Below are 17,696 nucleotides of genomic sequence, written 5' to 3'. Positions count from 1 at the left end.
TTTTGGTGAAGTCAGCCTTTACGCTTGATTCCGGCTTTATGTCTGCTTGTGGGGATGGTGTAGTTTAGGGCATACTCAGATTTTTTTCATCGACTTTACATGGTAGGTAGAGTTGACCATATATAATTCGACTTTAGTTTTATTTGACCGTCCCATTCTCTAAATCAGATTTTAAGGCGTGTCAGTGACGGATAGACTGACCGGTCCGTCACATAGGTCCAGCTCTGTAAATAATTCAACTTTGGTTTCATCTGACCGCCCGATTCTCTAATTCAGATTTTCACAGTCAAATTTAAGGCGTGTCTAGTGCTTTCTTGAAGAGGGGACCCTAGAGGGAAATTTCTGTCAAATTATTATGGCAAAGTGTTACCCTTACATGTTTTGTTGGTGACTGTTATCCAAATTGCTAGAGGTGGGGGACTTGAATCACAACTTGACTTGAGTTAGACTTAGGTTGCCAATTTAAGGACTTGCCACTTGCTTGGCTAAAATTCAGTAAAGATTCGACTTGACTTTGGCTTGGTATTCATGAGAATCAATCTGACTTAGGCTGTAAATATGTTTGCAGTTTAATATCAGCAGTTTCAACATAGTGTGCCATTTGTTTTCTCTTTTGAAAGAATTTGTATTTGTCCATGCCAAAAGCGACACAGAAACTCTCTGTCTGCTCAAACTGTCCGCCATGTCCCATGGCTAGCTGCTGTCCTTCCTCTCACGCCGGGACCCTGACTTTCCCATCCAATCGAAGCACTTAACCTACACACATTATTGTCTTTAAACTCATAGAACTCTTAACACTATTTCACATCACACATAACTGCAGTGTCGTTAACAATTTTGAATATGTATTCCTAGCATCAACAAGCTAGGTCACCTGTTAAAACAGCTACTCCAAAGTAACTGGTTCTAACCCAGCTCATTATCTTACATTTCATTTTTGTAATGTAATACTATGAACAGGTTATAAAATGCACACCACTTTAAAACGTTTGTTTGTTTTTATGCTGTTTTGACTGATATTCTGTCTATTACAAACATTAATAACCTGTAAAAGAAGGCGAATTTCTTAGCATATGATCAAACTTTCAAAAGTACTGTATCATAAAACTATTTTCCCTAGTTGTAAATATATTTGTTAACACAACTATAACAGACAAAAGAGTAGTTGAAACATTTAAGTGCAAATATTGACAGCTCTGACCGCACTTCTAATGTAATTTAGTGGCCAATGCAACACAGTGCCAGTTCTCAATTAATTTTCAGGCCAAGACATTTGATCTTTTCAGGGATTCTTGGCCTGAAAGCTGTTGGGAAATCCTCCCTCAGCTCATTTCTTTTTACCGTCACCTGCTGTCTTTACTTCGTGCATGCTGTTTTCTCTCCCCCCTCCTCTCTGTTCTCTTGAGCGCTGCTGTCCTTTTGAAGTTTTCGGGAGTCCTGTGGCTTTCAAAGGGTCAAGAAAGGGCAGCCTACTGTCTGATCGAAGGCAGAGCGTGGGATAAACGTGTGGTACCACCTGTCCTCGCTGCTCTGAGTTGACACCACTGGTGTCACTGTACTTACACGTCTCTTTCTCACCTCGTATTGCCGACACATCATTTCTGCTTGTTTACATATCAGAAATGTAGGAGCAACACGGCGAAAAGCATGCACTTCTGTAGTCGAGCTCGTGCCCAAGTGCACAGGGATGTGTTCCGAGTGCAAGGACCCCCTACTGCAGTCATTCTGGTAAAGTCCACCCTTTGATTACACTTCACAATATTGAGGACTTATTTTGGACCAAGCCCTGAGCAGTGGGGGTGTTTGATTGAGGGAAAGAATTGTGTCCTGGGGAGAGAGTCAATTATAGGTCTGGGGTCACACAGAGAATGGAAGGAGGCATCTGAAAGTCCTTCAAGATGGAACATTTGCCTTTCAAATGGCGCCCATAGATCAAACCTTTCTGAGGATTTGTGGGTCTGTCGGTGGATGTCTCCATTGTAGAGTAAGATTGTCGTCTTAGGAGCAGGATGATCCAAATCTAGGTTTCAAAGCAACGCTTGATGCTGACAACTCCTCAAACATCTGTATAACTTTACGTACTGACTGGAAGGGAATATGCCTGTGCCCTCGGCCTCTACTGGATCCAAAGGGTCCTCTATATGCTGAATTTTTACTGAGGAAAACAGAGAGAGGAGGGGGTAGGCCACAACGTAATCGCAGCCAACCCTGACCAAGGCCCAAAGTTGGCAACACTCCTGACGGATTAAAGCGGCTAGGCAGAGTGACGAGGTGCTCCTGGGTCACAGGGTTATGGAAGCTAAGGGCACCTCCTCCAAAATTAAGAAACAGTCCAATGGTTTTGATCTGGGGTGGGACAGTGTTGAGCAACTCCTTTCTCCCATCATAAACTGTATAAAATGACAAACCCTGTCTTTCCAGCAACCAACCTTCGTGACCGTCCAAGGAGCTCACACCTGAAACAACAAAATTGTGCAGTAAGTGATTGAAGCCTAAACAAAGTGAACATACATTTTGCAATTCTTAAGAGGTCCTGTCACTTTATAGTACTGTCTATCCAACTGGTTGTTTGGCCCTGAACACATACAGTAGCCATTTGGTTTATGACAACCATGCACCTCCCTGGTGGCGATCACCCTATGATGAACTGGTCCAATCCAGTTTGTAGTTTGCCTTTTGTGCCTAGTGTGAGTTCTTCACTCACACTCAAACTGGAGTCGCTGAACCAACTTGACAACTAAAGTTTGGTGTGTTTGACTAGTGTTGTTCAGCGCACAAACATAGTATACTTCCCTGAACCCATGATGGTTGGAAGAGCACAATTGCTCATGCTCGAGCACACCCGCAAGCACCCAAGCTGATATTATACATGTATGATAACATAAAAGGTGATTGTTCTTCTGCCAGTCAATTAATCAATAACGTAATTAATAACCACCACGGTGTACAGTAGATAGAACCAGACTGAGTCCAAATAAGCCACAAAGTCATGAACTTTGCAGCAATGCAGTGTTGAATTATGAAGTGATAGCACACAATCCGGGCCGCAGGTCACTTTGGACTGCGCTGCGGCAGGCCGCACAGATGAAAGAAAGGGAAAAAAAATGTACAGTACTTCCGGATTCTTTTATTAGCCGAGGCTGAAAACACTTTATTTTGAAAAGTGATCGGATTCTCTCCATTACATTCATCTATGACTGACTATTAACGCATGTCAAGTTGTCTCCGTTGCGTAACGCTAATATTAAATATACAATGTAGCAAATGAGTAAAAATAAACAGACGTATTTGGAAAGTTTCCCCCCCCCCTGCCCCGTCTCCTCTTTATCAGAAAATCCTGAGGGAGAATGTTCAGCCATCAGTTTGTCTCCTCAAGATGAAGCGAACTTGGGTTCTGCAGTAACACCACGATCCAACACAGACACACCACAGCGAGTCTTTTGAATGTCTTAAAAATCTAAATGAATGTTTGGGAGTGGCCTAGTCAAAGTATGAACTTCCATCCGACTCAAATGCTGTGGCATGAACTTCAAAAGGCCGTTCATGCTCGAAAAGCCTCCAGTGTTGTTGAAATAAAGCAATTCTGCAAGGAATAGTTATAATAGCCAAAATATAGAGATGTGAAAGATGTATTGCCAGTTATAGAAAACGCTTGATTTCAATTGTTGCTGCTGAGGGTGGCCCAAACATTCATTAGGTTTAGGGGGAAAATACTTCTTCACACAGGGCGAGGTAGCTTTGAATGTTTTTTTTTTCCCCTTAGTAATCACCATTTGGAAACGGCGTTTTATATTTACTTGGGCTACATTGACATTATGTGTTCGATGATCTTTAACATTAAAGTAGGGAAACGGTGCAAAAAAGTGGTCAAATATTTTTTCAAGGCACAGTTTGTACCTCTCCATGTTAATCTCCTGTCACAGTATGATGCAGCTATATTGTTGGTTTTTCCTTTATGAAATGAAGGAAACAATATGATTTTTATTGCATGAATGTTCCCCATTTGGTTCAATTCCCAGTCAGGGCAAACTGTAACTTATAGTTGAGTCTCTAGGCAAGACCCTACACTGTACATAGCCACTGCTGATTTGAAGTCCAGATTAAAAGTGGGTGGTCTATTGCTTAAAATATCAAACAGATACATTTGTGTGTTTGCTGAGTTTGAGGTCATCTGAGTTTAAGCAATCAAACCCAAGTATTTATAATCAATGATGTCACAAAGGTTTGACTCTATGAATGTGGAGTACAACAAAATCAATATCAATGACAAAACCTTCTTACCAATGTTGTAGACAGAACTGTTGCAGACCTCTACTTCCCAGTAAAACTGCCCTTGTGCAATGACAACATCACCGCAAACTTGAGGGAGGTACGCCATTACCCCAGGGTCAGAGGTCATCATTAGCTTCTTGACGTTGTTGGGAAGTGGATCAAGGGAGAATTCTTCTTGGTAAGTCACAGTGAGGGACGAATTGGACAGGTGGAGCGAAAGCGGGGCTCTTACTGGGTCCAGAGCAAAATGTAAACCTGCAAAAAATTGTGGAATAAATACCAGTGTGTGACAACAGAACATGATGACCATCCATAGACGCAAATCTAGTCTACGTTTGGAAATCTGCAGCATGATTTCTTACCAAAAACAGACTTCTCCATTGCTTCCTCCTGTAGTTCTACATTGCCCCCTGCTGGTGATACGGTGAAACTGCAAGCACTGAAACCTTGATTTTAAAATCAACAGTGTGAACTGTTTCCATAACAGCAAAGACATCTGTCCATTCATCCACTTTCTACACCAATTCTCCTCATTAGGGTCACCGCCAGGTGAACTGCACACTAACCCAGCTGACTTTGGGCTAGAGGTACACTCTGGTTTGGTCGCCAGTCAATCACATACAGACACACGTTGATGTAATCTTCAACGGACACAAGATGTGTATTTTTGAAATATTGGAGGGCCTGGAGAAAACCCTTACATACACGGAGAGAACAAAACCCCACAAAAATCAACATTCACAACATTCCCAAACACTCGCAAACCTTCGCTGCTCAGTGGGATATGGTCTAGGAGTCAAGATTCAAACCCTGGACACTTGAACTTCGAGGTAGATGTGCTAGTTCAACATGCTGGCACAGGCATAAAATCAATAATAACACTAAGTATAAAATAGTCTGCCTTTATAAACATCAACTTTTTTTTCGGTGTCATATATCCTCTGCCGGCGGCACGGTGGTCGACTGGTTAGCACGTCCGCCTCACAGTTCAGAGGTGGGTTCGATCCCGGCTCCGGCCTCCCTGTGTGGAGTTTGCATGTTCTCCCCGTGCCTGCGTGGGTTTTCTCCAGGCACTCCGGTTTCCTCCCGCATTCCAAAAACATGCATGGTAAGTTGATTGGATACTCTAAATTGCCCCTAGGTGTGATTGTGAGTGCGGATGTTTGTCTCTGTGTGCCCTGCGATTGGCTGGCAACCAGTTCAGGGTGTCCCCCGCCTACTGCCCAAAGACAGCTGGGATAGGCTCCAGCACGCCCCGCGACCCTTGTGAGGAGAAGCGGTACAGATAATGGATGGATGGATATCCTCTGCCACAGTTTGGTTTTAGCTACAGATATTTCTACTCAACCGGCAGGTAAATGAGCAAATTTCTGTGGTTAAAGCCCAACTGTGGCAGTGTTTTTACTTTCTGGACCTGGATTTGCCACCTCTGTACAAAAAAAAAACTTGAACAAATGAGATCCTATTGGCCCATCTTGTCAATGATGGTAACCCACATTGTGATATATTGTCCCTTGTAATCCAGATTTAGACATTTTAAAAACAGTGTTTCTGGATCAGGGTGATACAATTCAATGTTGCTTTGAAAAAATGTCATAAATGTAAAATGGATTACCTGATACTGCATAGCAAAATGGGATCTCCAAATCCGGTTAATTTTGATCCAGATGACATTTTTTTTTAACGACAACAAGTTAACCATCGTTATACTCTTCTCTTACCTAGTGGTGTAATGAATTAGTCAAAAGAGAAGCTTTTTTTTTTATAACTGTCACACAATTGTAAAACCAAGTCCACTGACTTTAAGTTTTTAATCTTTTGTAAAATTTTGGAGGCATTTCTCGAAAAATGTTGTTTTTATTTACACCACTTCTGGGGAATTCAACTTCAGAGGTTCAACTGAATATAAAAAAGGTCTTCAAACCTATTCTATAAAAAAGTGCCTTGTGTTCCCATTTTCATGTGCATAATAACATACACATAATATCAATTAAAATATTGTTAAAAGGAAAGTCAACCCAAACATGGCATTCTGATTAATATTGCGTTTGTGGAATATAAGATAAGCAGTAAAATGCATCTTCTTTTAGCCATCTCAGGAGGCTTCCATTTTGTCACTTCTGTCGACTGAAGATGACATCGAAGTTGCTCAGGGCTCGGATAATGACCAATCACGGCTCACCTGTTTTCTGAAGCTGAGCCATGATTGGTCGTTATCTGAGCTCTGATGTCATCATCAGTCAACAGAAGTGACAAAATGGCTGCCTCCTGAGCTACAACACAATACAATACAACTTTACCTGTATTTATATAGCACATTTCACAACAGCTATAACAAAACGATACTGACTGTTTCTGTTCTGCGATGTTTGTCACTGACATTTTTTTTGTTCAAGTGATCAAGGTTCTAATGGAAGGTCATTCCAAAGGGAAGGACCAGCAACAGAAAAGTGCCCTATCACTAAAAACGGGTGGATTTCTCATATTCCACAAACTAAATATTAATCAGAATGCCGTGTTTAGACTAGTGGGCCTACATAGAACATATTCTGGAAAAAAATATGTTTGAGTTGACTTCCGCTTTAAGTAATCACCATGCAGTCAATTGAACTGTTTAAAAAGGCAAAGGATACTTTCTAAGGTAACTCTTTTCACTGTATCTCATACAATAAGATGCATACATGAATCAACTCACATTGTGCTGTCTCTTTATACGCAGCCACAGTATAGGAGTCCTCCTGAATTTCACAGTGAAAGACATTTTGACTGTAAATAATACAAACATTACAAGTGCTTCAGTTCATTCACAAAAGTGACAGGTCAGCTCTTACTTACTGATGGTGGTGGTAGTTGGTGTGGTTCCGATGCTCCCTCGCTTTTGACACATTCAGACTTAAGAGTGGGATATTTTGGGAGACAGGATAGAGCAGTAGACCATGTCCTACATGGCAGCTCCACATCATACAGACATAATGGGCACAACACTGAACAGACACAGGGGCTCAGATCATGGCGGGGAGACTGACCTGACCTCTTCTCCCCTTCCGTTGTTATACAGTCAATACACATAATATGAGAACATGGCAGGATTAGGATCTCGTCGTTATCTCTGTTACAAGATGGACATTTGGAGAACTCCTGAAATCCCTCAGCATACTTGTTTTCATCTCTGTCAATAGGTTTCTTTTCTCTGCGACAAAAGGTCAGTAGTGACATTTTGATGATGCAACAAATGCTTTTACCATCCCCTCAAATGGCCTAATTTCTTCTGTCAACAATGCCAGAACAGAATTTTATTTGCTCACATCATTTGTCATCTGAGTTTACTTTGAATTCATGAGTAAAAAAGCAATAACATTAAAAGAAGAAAAAAATCCATTTACTGCGTGAAAGCGTGACTGTGTTTCCAATTATGCATGTCAGAAGTCAAGGCCTCAGGCTTCAGTGAACAGCTTCCCATCCTTTTGTTAAGAAGACATCCCCCTAGATGCAGATGGTGTGGTGTTTAGAGATATCCTGCTGCAGTAAAAAAAAAAAAAAAAAAGACAAAATTCACTCTTCTCTAAAAAACCAAAAGCACACCGACAGCCTGGAGGTTATAAAGACAAATCCCCATGTTGCGCAAACTCTGTTGTGTCTCAAATGACTGTTGTGGCTGCATTATGTAGAATGGGTTGAGAGCTGATAAAAGAGTAAAAGGGGGTGGTCATGACAGAGTAGTCCAGCCTTTGAAAAGGCACTTACTGCTTGGTGTTGCTACGGTAACAGCTAGGGTGACCATATGTCCCGATTTGCGCGGGATTGTCACGCATTTTAATGATTTTTGATGCGTCCAGCAAATTAACTCGCTGTCCCGCATGTCTGACCGGCAGGCACCAATTTTCAAACGTGCATCTAAAATCTTGTTTTTTATTAAACGCCTGTGTGCTGAGAGTAGACAACACACAGTGGAGGCTATTATGGGGGCGGGTCTCGGGCTGTGTGTATGTGTGTGTGTGTAGGGGGCGAGGGGGGGCGGTTCGGGCGGGTGTGACTGTCTGTGTGTGGGATTGTGAGAGGCAGGGGTATGCTGTCAATCAAACAGCCGGACGCACAAACAGGCAACAGGGGCGGAGCCGTGGGTGGGCCTGGGTGTGCCCACCCAGATTGACAGATGCCCACCTAGTGAGATTCATGAAAAAAAAATATACTTTTAAAGTTTGTGTAAATTACAATTAAATTATTTTTAAATTTGTGCTTCGTTGTGTTTTTTATTTTATTTTATTGAATATTTATAATGGCATAATTGTGGTTGACCAAGGAAGATCTGAACTTGATATTATTCAGTTTAAATGATCAACTGAATATGAAGTTGAGATCTTGAGACAAGTATGCCATTTCTAATATTCAATAAAATGAACAGCACAAATTCAAAATAATTTAATAATTTAACTAAAATTTAAAAGTTTTTTTTTTTTTTCATGAATTTCATTGGGTGAGTAGTCTGTCAATCTGGGTGGGCCTGTGAGGCCCACCCATAGCTCTGCCCCTGGTGTGAACTGAACTGAAATAATACAACATATATGTAACATATTTCATGGCACACAGGCCTATAGATGATGTGTGATATCTTGGACAGGTTTACTCTACGTTGTCTTATATGGGATCATGTTTCTTTTGGGGTTTGCTTCTTTTTTTTTTTTTTTTTTTTTTTTTGGACTCCACGAATAAACACATTTGTCACAGTAAGTTGGCCACGTTCCAACAGGATAACAAACACAACATTTCTACGGATGCCCATTAATTGAGCCCGACACGTGAACCACTTCTTGAGACAGCGAGACTTCATACTTCACCGATGACGTCATGTCCCCAAAATGAATCACGCTTCAGTAATTCCAACCAGGATCGCTTGACACGCGCTTCTGAGCTGCAGCACATTTTGACCCATCACGACCGCCCACTGGGCATCGGCCCTCTATGCCAGTGGCCAGTCCAGCTCTAATTTACCCCACTTGGCCTGAATGTAAAATCACCACTGTTGTCACCAAAACGATAAATGTTAGTGTTTCGCTAGGAAAGTTTACCTTACCAGGAAGCTGGCGTCTTGGCAAAAATACTATACACAAAATTGTTGTGGTTGGGGGCAGACAGATTTGAACGAAACCCTCTCGTCAAGTGTAATGTGTACATAGTAACAATACCGGAAACTGTACTTTTTTATTTTTAGTGTAATTCGGTTCATTAATCACGCTGTTAATCTATGTACAGTAGTTGAGAAAATATCAAATGAAAAAGATTTACTGTTCCCTGCCATAGTCACGATCAAGTGAAATGATTATCCCAGGAGGACTTGAGTTCTTTTAATTTGAATACCAAAACCGGAAATGCATGAAAATGGTGTATCTTGATGTTTGTGCATCACATGATAGTTCACATTCACAAGTGGATTTGCAGAGAAATGAACCAACATGGGCATCTTTTATGGACCTGTTGCTGACTTTTAAAACTTTTTGGAACGTTCGCTCAACTTGGCAAACCATATGAATTTTTTCACCCATATCAAACACCTATATCCGGCGTTGGTTTGTTGTTAGCCAGCACACATTTTTCCGAGTTGGCCAGGTCATGCCACTGATTAACTTTCCCGATGTAAAGTTTATAGACGTGCTATTCTTCAGAATATACATAGGAAACAAAACAAAAGCGTGAGATTGTGACGCTTAATCGAGTTTCAAGATGACAGAGCGGACCCCTCTCCTCCACTACCGCCTCTCCACCAGCGTCAATGAATCCGAGCTGCGGGCACCTCAAACCGGCCAGGTGCCGGTGGAGCACCCGGTCATCCCCCGGCACCGTTTCTCCCACTCGAGTCAACCAAAGAAACTGTCCACCTTCTTCGGTGTGGTCATTCCAACCCTGCTGTCAATGTTCAGCGTGGTGGTATTTCTGAGAATCGGTGAGTCTTGATGGAAGTCGCCAGTAAAGTTTTAAACCGTTAGTTCTAGTGCGCACGCTTCAGCATTAAATTTATGAACACTATTCTTAATCTCTTTACTTTATTATAATTATTATTGTTTCCCCCCATTAATAGTTTTCATTAGACGGGTGTCCACCTAAACGTTATAAGATGCCAATATTTGTAAGCTCGTAGGTTTAGTGCTCAATGTAATTTTCATTAATGAGATCATGCAGTTATGTGTAATGTTTTTTTTTAACATAAAGTATGGATGTTAACAAAGCATAAAGACGGTATGGATGGGAACTACTTACACCTGTACTTCCTGTCATGGGTTGGTTCCTATTTGTGTGTGCGTGCGTGTGACTGTGGTATCTATTTCAATATGGTAAAATAGTAGGGTTGTGCATCTCTCCATAAAATACGATTCGATGGAATTATTGATAGATGGGTTATAGCTCTAGGGTGAAACAATTTGAAAATGTAATGATGTAACGATTCGACAGCTTTTGTCATGTTTACTATATGCAACATGTAAAAGCTCTCCAAAGCCCAAACTATCCAAGTTATTTTAATTCAAAGAAATAACAAATGATCAGCAATGTCAAACCAATTTATATCTGATGTACATTCTCATAAAAGATGTTTCAATAGGTATCTCGATAAATGGGGTGTGGCAGGATTCAAAGATCCAACGATTTAAAAATGTAACGACGTGTTTCATCAAATCGAAACCGATTTTCCGATTCAAATCAGTTTTTGTTGCACCGTATAAAATGGATAATTTTTTCACATTGTTGCATAGAGATGTGTGATTTTGTCTTTAGGAATATCAAAAGAAACATGAACTTATTGTTTTCATCTATCCATCCAAAGATCAATTTTCTCTACCGCTTATCCTCAGTACCAAGGGAAAACTCACACAAGCATGGGGAGAACATCAAAAGTTCATAACGGAAGAACAGAGCCCAGATTCAAACCCCCAACCTGAGAACTGCGAGGCAGACTTGCTAATCACTTTGTCACCACGCTGTCTTTAATACTTCATATAAGTGGAAATCTGTGTAGTAGATTGCACGTCTGTCTCACAGTCCTGCGTTTCGAGGTTCAAATTTCAGCTCTGGCCTTTCTCCCGCTAGGCCGGCTTTCAATGGATGATAGGCTAATTAAATGCATAATCTAAATTGTCAGGTGAGTCGTGGATGTTTGTTTGTCCATGTGTACTTTGCAATTGGCTGGTGACCAGTCCAGGTTGTACCCAGCCTCTGGCCTATAGTCAGCGAATTGGCTCCAGCTCACTCATAACCCTGATGAGCACAATCACCAAAGAAAATGGATATCAAATATGATATTACCCTTTCGCAATTTAACCACCGAATACACATTTTGATTAGTAAAACAATACCCACACATTTTTTGGTCTCGACCAAATTGGATAAAAACATTAAGGGTCAAATCCTTCCTGTCAGGGGATCTGGCCTCCAAAGGAATTATTATTTGGTTAGGACTGATGGTGCCCATTTCATCATCATTATGCAAGTTTTTCTACTACTTAATGTGTAACGTATATCAAAATAGGTCTGTGACCTGGTTAAGTGTTCCATCTCTGTGGTTTGTGGATTGGCCAATAAAAGATAAAAAGCCCAGATGTAGGATCGTGACTCGTTATTCAAGTATATGCCCATTGAGTGGTTGCTTCACTTTTGCGAACGTCACGTGACAAAAAGCCCCAAAGCAGGTGAGCCATGACGTTCGCAATGCGGGCTTGAGGGGACTTTGACATCAATTTCAGTTGATAGCAGGGGGCGTTGCTGCATATAATGTCCGCCTCCTTGGATGGCTGAAAATGGGTGGATTTATCTTATCTTTGTTTATACCAACAACCAAATAGCAATAAGAATACCATAGTTAGACTAGTGGGGGCACATAGAAAATATGATTTTCAATAACATTTTTGACGTAGCTTGTATTTGAACTCCCGCTAAAAATCACAGAATAGTGTACGTTGGGAACCAGCTGGGGAACGTGACATTATTCATGTTGCTCAGTTCACCTCAGAGTGCTCATTAAGCAGTCGCCAGGGCGGTGGGCATCACCGCTGGGGTGTATACACCACTAAAGAGCCAACACAGTGAAGCGACGTTGGCCACAAGATTCCCACATATCGCAAACTAACCATTCAGAGGAAAGCTGTTTCCCTATATCAAATTAACTCATTCAATCCTAAAGACATATTTGTCTTTTCACAGTCCAGCCATTCAATCCCAGGAATTTATTGATATTTTTTTCAAATGTTAGGGTAAAAGAGGGTCTGAAAATGTCTGGTATTGAATGAGTTAAGAACAGAGACCCACTTGGAGATAAGCTTATTTACAATTTCAATATTTTTTAATATTAATGAGAAAACGGAATGTTCAAAATCAGTTGTTTCTGACCAACAAAAATAGTTTGAAAAAGGGCATCCTGCCCATTTCCAACTCAAATTATCTTGTAAAGCCGATAAAAGTATATGGAAGTGGAAAGGAAAAGAAAGTGGACCTTTCTGGTTGAAATTTCTCACTTTGTTATGTTCATGTAATGCCTAACACAAACACTAATGTTAGTGTGAAGCAGGAAATCGTAAAATGACATGCAGTTGAAAGTTTCACATCATTGCTGTAAGTGTAAAAGCATAAAAAAAGCTAAACAACCATGAAGCACTCGACCAGAGTTTCGCATTCATGTTGCTTCTTGACTTTCACAGAGTCTTGAGACAGACTATGCGAGTGCTGATAATCTGTGTCAAGTCACTTAGTTCTACCACTGTGTTATTTTCTATCCCCACCCCAAGTCTCGTGAGATGTCAGCTGCTGTTCAGTGAATGCACATGCCTGCGCTCACACATACGCACGCACACACTCACGCACACACTCACGTACACAGTAGCGTCTGTGTACGATTTAAGACTTCACTCACACTAACATGCTCATGGTCTCAACAGGAATTAACAAAGGTTTTATTGTTTAACTGAAAGCTCTAACATGCAGTGTTTCGATTTTGAACGTCGGGCTCTTGTGGCTCTATCTACTGTGTATCTACAATATATATCTGTTTATTATTTTTATTATTATTATTCTCTACAGTAGGGATAGACCGATTATCGGCCGGGCCGATTATCGGCGCCGATATTCGTCATTTTGATGAATATCGGTACTGTATCGGCGTTTTTTTTTTTTTTTTTTTTTAAATCTGATGGCCGATAATAAATCAACTTAAAACTGTGTTAACTTCAAGGAACTATTTGTTTAAATTTTCAGTTAACTTTATTAGAGATTCTACTTAGGCTGGGAACACTGTACCTTTTTGTTTTGTTTGAAATCATTTCTGTCAATTTGAAGTTTGGGATTCATTTTGCTATAGGGAGCAATTGATTAAGTTTTTATGTAACTTTTGAAGACATGCTGATTACCCTGGGACCTCCCTGACCTTTGCTAGAATTTTACAACAAAGATGCATATTGTCAAAAATGTATAATAATAAAAAACATCAACATTATGCAAATCTGAAAAAAATGTTCAACAAACAGGCATTTCAACAAAGTTAAGAGTTATAATTTGTTTTACTTTTTGATGCCAATGTTTTCCTTTTTACTGAAAATGAATACTGGCTCCAAATATCGGTTATCGGCCAACTTGACTACTAATAATCGGTATCGGCCCTGAAAAAAAACATATCAGTCCATCTCTACTCTACAGCCACAATTGTTACGTCCACTACTAAAAGAAAAAACATAAGGACAAATGGTATTGTTCCACAAATACTACACTTCTGATTCCTGTGAGAGTTTATGGGTATGTGTTAAGTGCAGTCCAAATTTTGTTGCACATAGGAATAATAACATCTGGAAAACTTGTGTGTCGTGTTGTCTAAATCAGTGTTTTTCAAACTCTGTGGCGCGGCACGGCACACTGGTGTGAGGTATTGCGAGATATTGTCAGGTGTGCGGTGGGAAATTATCTAATTTGTGTGCCTGTGCGGTCTAGCGCCTTGCAGCATAATCATGTAGTTACTACATTGTAGTACTCTTCCATACCAGCAGGTGGCAGCAGCAGCAGGTGGCTAATTGTCTTTGTTTAGAGACAAGCGAATTAGTGACGCACGTTTATCCAAACAGACCCATGTTTCACACAGAGTAAGTATCAATATGAAACATTATAAAATACTTTTTTCTTTGTGTTTTTTTCATTCCTATTCAAGACGTTATAATATAACATCATTCTTCAATGTTAAAAAATGCTTATATCAACAATATAACACTTATATTGTTAAAATAAGCTTTTTTTTACCCACAATTTCAGCTGGTGGTGTGCCGCGGGATTTTTTCAATGGAATAAATGTGCCTTGACTCAAAAAAGTTTGAAAAACACTGGACTAAATGATGCAATCCTTCCTCTTGCCAGTTGATTGATAAAGGTCAACTTGTAGAACTTAAATGAACAGGAAGACTCAAAGTAAGGCACACATCTGGAAAGTTGCATTAATACTGTCTTTTATTATAAATTGTTGCCACAGGCAAACGTGCTCAGGAACGGATCATGAATACACGATCACTTTTCTGCATGGATGAAGCAAGACAGTACGGTTGCCTCAGTTTTGGTCGATACTTTGTTCCAACCGAATGACATGTTGAAAAATTGTTTAAACTGTACTTGCCAAGAATTATTCCCGCTTGGTGATTCCTGTTTTGGGATTAGAGAAGGTTGAGTGTTATGAATAATCATTCTGTACACTAATAGATAGATACTTTGTATTTCATTAAATCACAATCATTTAATATCATTTAAAATGTGCAATGTATCAGGTTTGCAGTTGTGTCTGAAAGGATGTTTAAGAGCAATATTCAATTTCTTCTATTTTATTCTTACCAGCCAAACTGCCTTTCAATTGAATCAGTGATGTGCCCACATTGCCTTTACAATAATAGATCTTTTTTTTTTTTTTTTTTTTTGCTTGCAGGTTTCTTGATTGGCCAGTCTGGACTGTACCAAGGAATTTCCATGTTTATTGTGGCCTACTTCATAATCTGCATGACTGTGCTATCAGTATGTGCCATCTCCACCAATGGAGCATTAGATGCTGGGGGGGCCTATTGTATCCTCTTGCACATGTTTAACTTATGTGAAATCTGCACTTTCTGTCCTATGAATTATACAATACACAAGTGACTTAATTGCATGTCCATTTTTATTTATGTCACACAGCTAATCAATCTCAAGAAACTTCAAATGCAGCAGGTTTAAGCGCACTCAACAGTTCCCCTGCATCACCAAACACTGTAGCTACAGGAGCATGGGGAAAACCTAAATTTATGTTTGATTTGTTGAAAATACACTTTTGTCTTTATCACTGTAAATAGGCAATGCATTTAAAATACATTTGACCATTTCCCAAACTACCTTTCCTTAAAGTTCTTCAGACATGATCAGCCGAGCGCTGGGCCCAGAATTTGGTGGCAGTATTGGAATTATGTTCTTCTTGGCTAATGTGTGTGCCTGTGCTCTTTATGTGCTCGGTTTAGTTGAAGCCATTGTTTCCACCTTTGGCGTGCCAGAGGGTAAGTTTCAACAGTGCTAGTCAAATTCAGTCAATCTAAAAAATGTTAGCTTTCCATTTATTGACTTCTGAATTTTCTTTGTATGTATAATAAAGAGATGGCTGATTACAAATAACATAGCACGTGACGTTAGCTATTTAAGACATTTGTGTGAAATTAAACATTTGTATTATTATGATTGTATTATTTTAAAAAGTACTGTATGTAAATTAATAACGACTGAGTCACTTCTTTCCATTCATTTATTGTTTTTTTAACATGGCCTCTCACATCTGATCCTCCTTTAGATGGAGCACTAGCCGCATCTTCCTACCAGGTTCTGCCATCAGGCTACTGGTGGTCTCTGCTTTACGCCACAGCCATCGCCCTGCTCTGTTTGCTTGTGTGCATGGTCGGTGCTCACATCTATGCCAAAGCCACCTTCCTAATCTTCCTGGTGGTCATGTTTGTCCTGGGCACGATCTTCATCAGCTTTTTTGCCGTGCGTCCTCGCACCATCGTTCTGCCTAGTTCTGCAGACTCCAACCCTATGGTAAATGGAACGGTCTCCACTACAGCAAACTTTACCGGCTTCAAATTGGACACCCTTCTAGGGAACCTGTGGGGTAAGGCAGACTGAAATATGATGATTGATGTTGTCAAATTAATCAGTAGTTGCATGTCAGACATCTGATTTGAACTAATATTTTTTTGTGTATGCCTGTTCAGAAACTACGTCTGCTCATTATTGAGTGTTTTACTTCTGTTGAAGCATCCCCAACTCCTCATTAAGAATGTGTGCGCATAATGCTAAAACATTATTGTCAGTCTTAGATATCAAGTTAGCAAAATGTTACTCTGCTGAATATTGTTGTGTCGTTATGAATTCAAAGGGGGCCGTCTTGTGCATTTTAAAAGTGCATCCTGCCTTGTGAGAATTTGTTAACAGATACTGATTGACCTTGCTGATTAAAGATGGACGCTTCAGGAACTACTTCAATAATTTATCCGCTGTTCTCTCTACACACAGCCGACTACACTGTGGATTACACAACAGGAAATCTGATGACCTTTGCCACTGTTTTTGCTGTGATGTTTAATGGTTGCACCGGCATCATGGCGGGGTCCAATATGTCAGGTATATGAGCTGCATGTGCACAGCCGTGGCCAAAAATGGTGACACCATTGTGACACGATGTGCTTCTGTCAGATAATGCACCACTTCACCCAAGAAAATTTTGCAATTAAACATCCTTTGGTATTTGAATTTATTTCTTTAGTTCGCATTGAAACAGCACAAAGAAACGCCAAATATGATACTTCCACACAACTCCAAAATTATCTGTACCCTCAAATTAATATCCTAGCATATGCTTAGGGGAAAAAAATCAACTGAAATCAATCACTGCTGCAATGTTGGCCTATTCTTGTCTTGTTAATCTTGCCAACTGCTCTATGTCTCTCAGATTTGAAGGGTGCCTCTTCCCAACTGCTGTTTTGAGATCTCTCCTTAAAGCGAAGTCAACCCAGGCATATTTTTTTCAAGAAAATGTTCCCAGCAGGCCCATTAGTTGAAACACGGCATTCTGATTAAATTTGAGTTTGTGGAATCTAAGCTAAGCAGCAAAATGCACTCGTTTTTAGCCATCTCTGGGGGCGACCATTTTGTCTTCTGTCGACTGCAAATGACATCACAACCGCTCACAACGACCAATCACGTCTCAGATTCAGAAAACAGGTCAACCGTTTGCATGACATGCTCTTTATCAAATTGGTTCGAATTTTGATTAGGTGCCAATCATTTTGTCCAGTCCATTTTTGGAGTTCTGTGTGGAATAACCAGGTTTGGCTTTTTTTTTTTAGCTTTTTTTGTGTTGTTCCAAAGCAAAAAAAAAAAAAAAGGGAATACTGAAT

At 40.2% G+C, this 17,696-nt stretch overlaps 2 protein-coding genes across 3 annotated transcripts in view; one reads left to right on the top strand and one right to left on the bottom strand.

The window, feature by feature from the left end:
• Positions 1-340: 340 nt before the first annotated feature.
• On the bottom strand, positions 341-9,399 carry LOC147144729 (ret finger protein-like 4A). Of its 2 annotated transcripts, XM_086036033.1 has the most exons (7): positions 9,344-9,399; positions 7,656-7,791; positions 7,108-7,462; positions 6,968-7,010; positions 4,635-4,718; positions 4,282-4,527; positions 341-2,456 (listed from the first exon to the last, which is right to left on the bottom strand). In XM_086036033.1, the coding sequence occupies exons 2-7, from the start codon at positions 7,730-7,732 to the stop codon at positions 1,999-2,001; spliced, it is 1,263 nt and encodes a 420-aa protein (XP_085892159.1). In that variant the 5' UTR covers positions 7,733-7,791; positions 9,344-9,399; the 3' UTR covers positions 341-1,998. The 2 variants fall into 2 exon arrangements, with proteins under 2 accessions (XP_085892159.1, XP_085892161.1); XM_086036035.1 differs by lacking the exons at positions 7,656-7,791; positions 9,344-9,399 and having other exon boundaries at positions 7,108-7,488.
• Positions 9,400-9,696: 297 nt separating this feature from the next.
• Positions 9,697-17,696, top strand: part of LOC147144728 (solute carrier family 12 member 9) — a 48,958-nt gene continuing 40,958 nt past the window's right edge. Inside the window, exons 1-5 of the mRNA XM_086035631.1 lie at positions 9,697-10,210; positions 15,206-15,340; positions 15,666-15,803; positions 16,091-16,408; positions 16,813-16,920. Coding sequence (XP_085891757.1) covers positions 9,991-10,210; positions 15,206-15,340; positions 15,666-15,803; positions 16,091-16,408; positions 16,813-16,920 — 919 coding nt within the window. The 5' untranslated portion in view covers positions 9,697-9,990. The remainder of the gene's footprint in view (positions 10,211-15,205; positions 15,341-15,665; positions 15,804-16,090; positions 16,409-16,812; positions 16,921-17,696) is intronic.

The sequence above is a fragment of the Filicampus tigris genome, chromosome 7 (assembly GCF_054856515.1).
Source record: "Filicampus tigris isolate MCC_2025a chromosome 7, RoL_Ftig_1.0, whole genome shotgun sequence".
NCBI lineage: Eukaryota > Metazoa > Chordata > Actinopteri > Syngnathiformes > Syngnathidae > Filicampus > Filicampus tigris.
This window is presented reverse-complemented; position numbering and strand designations above follow the sequence as displayed.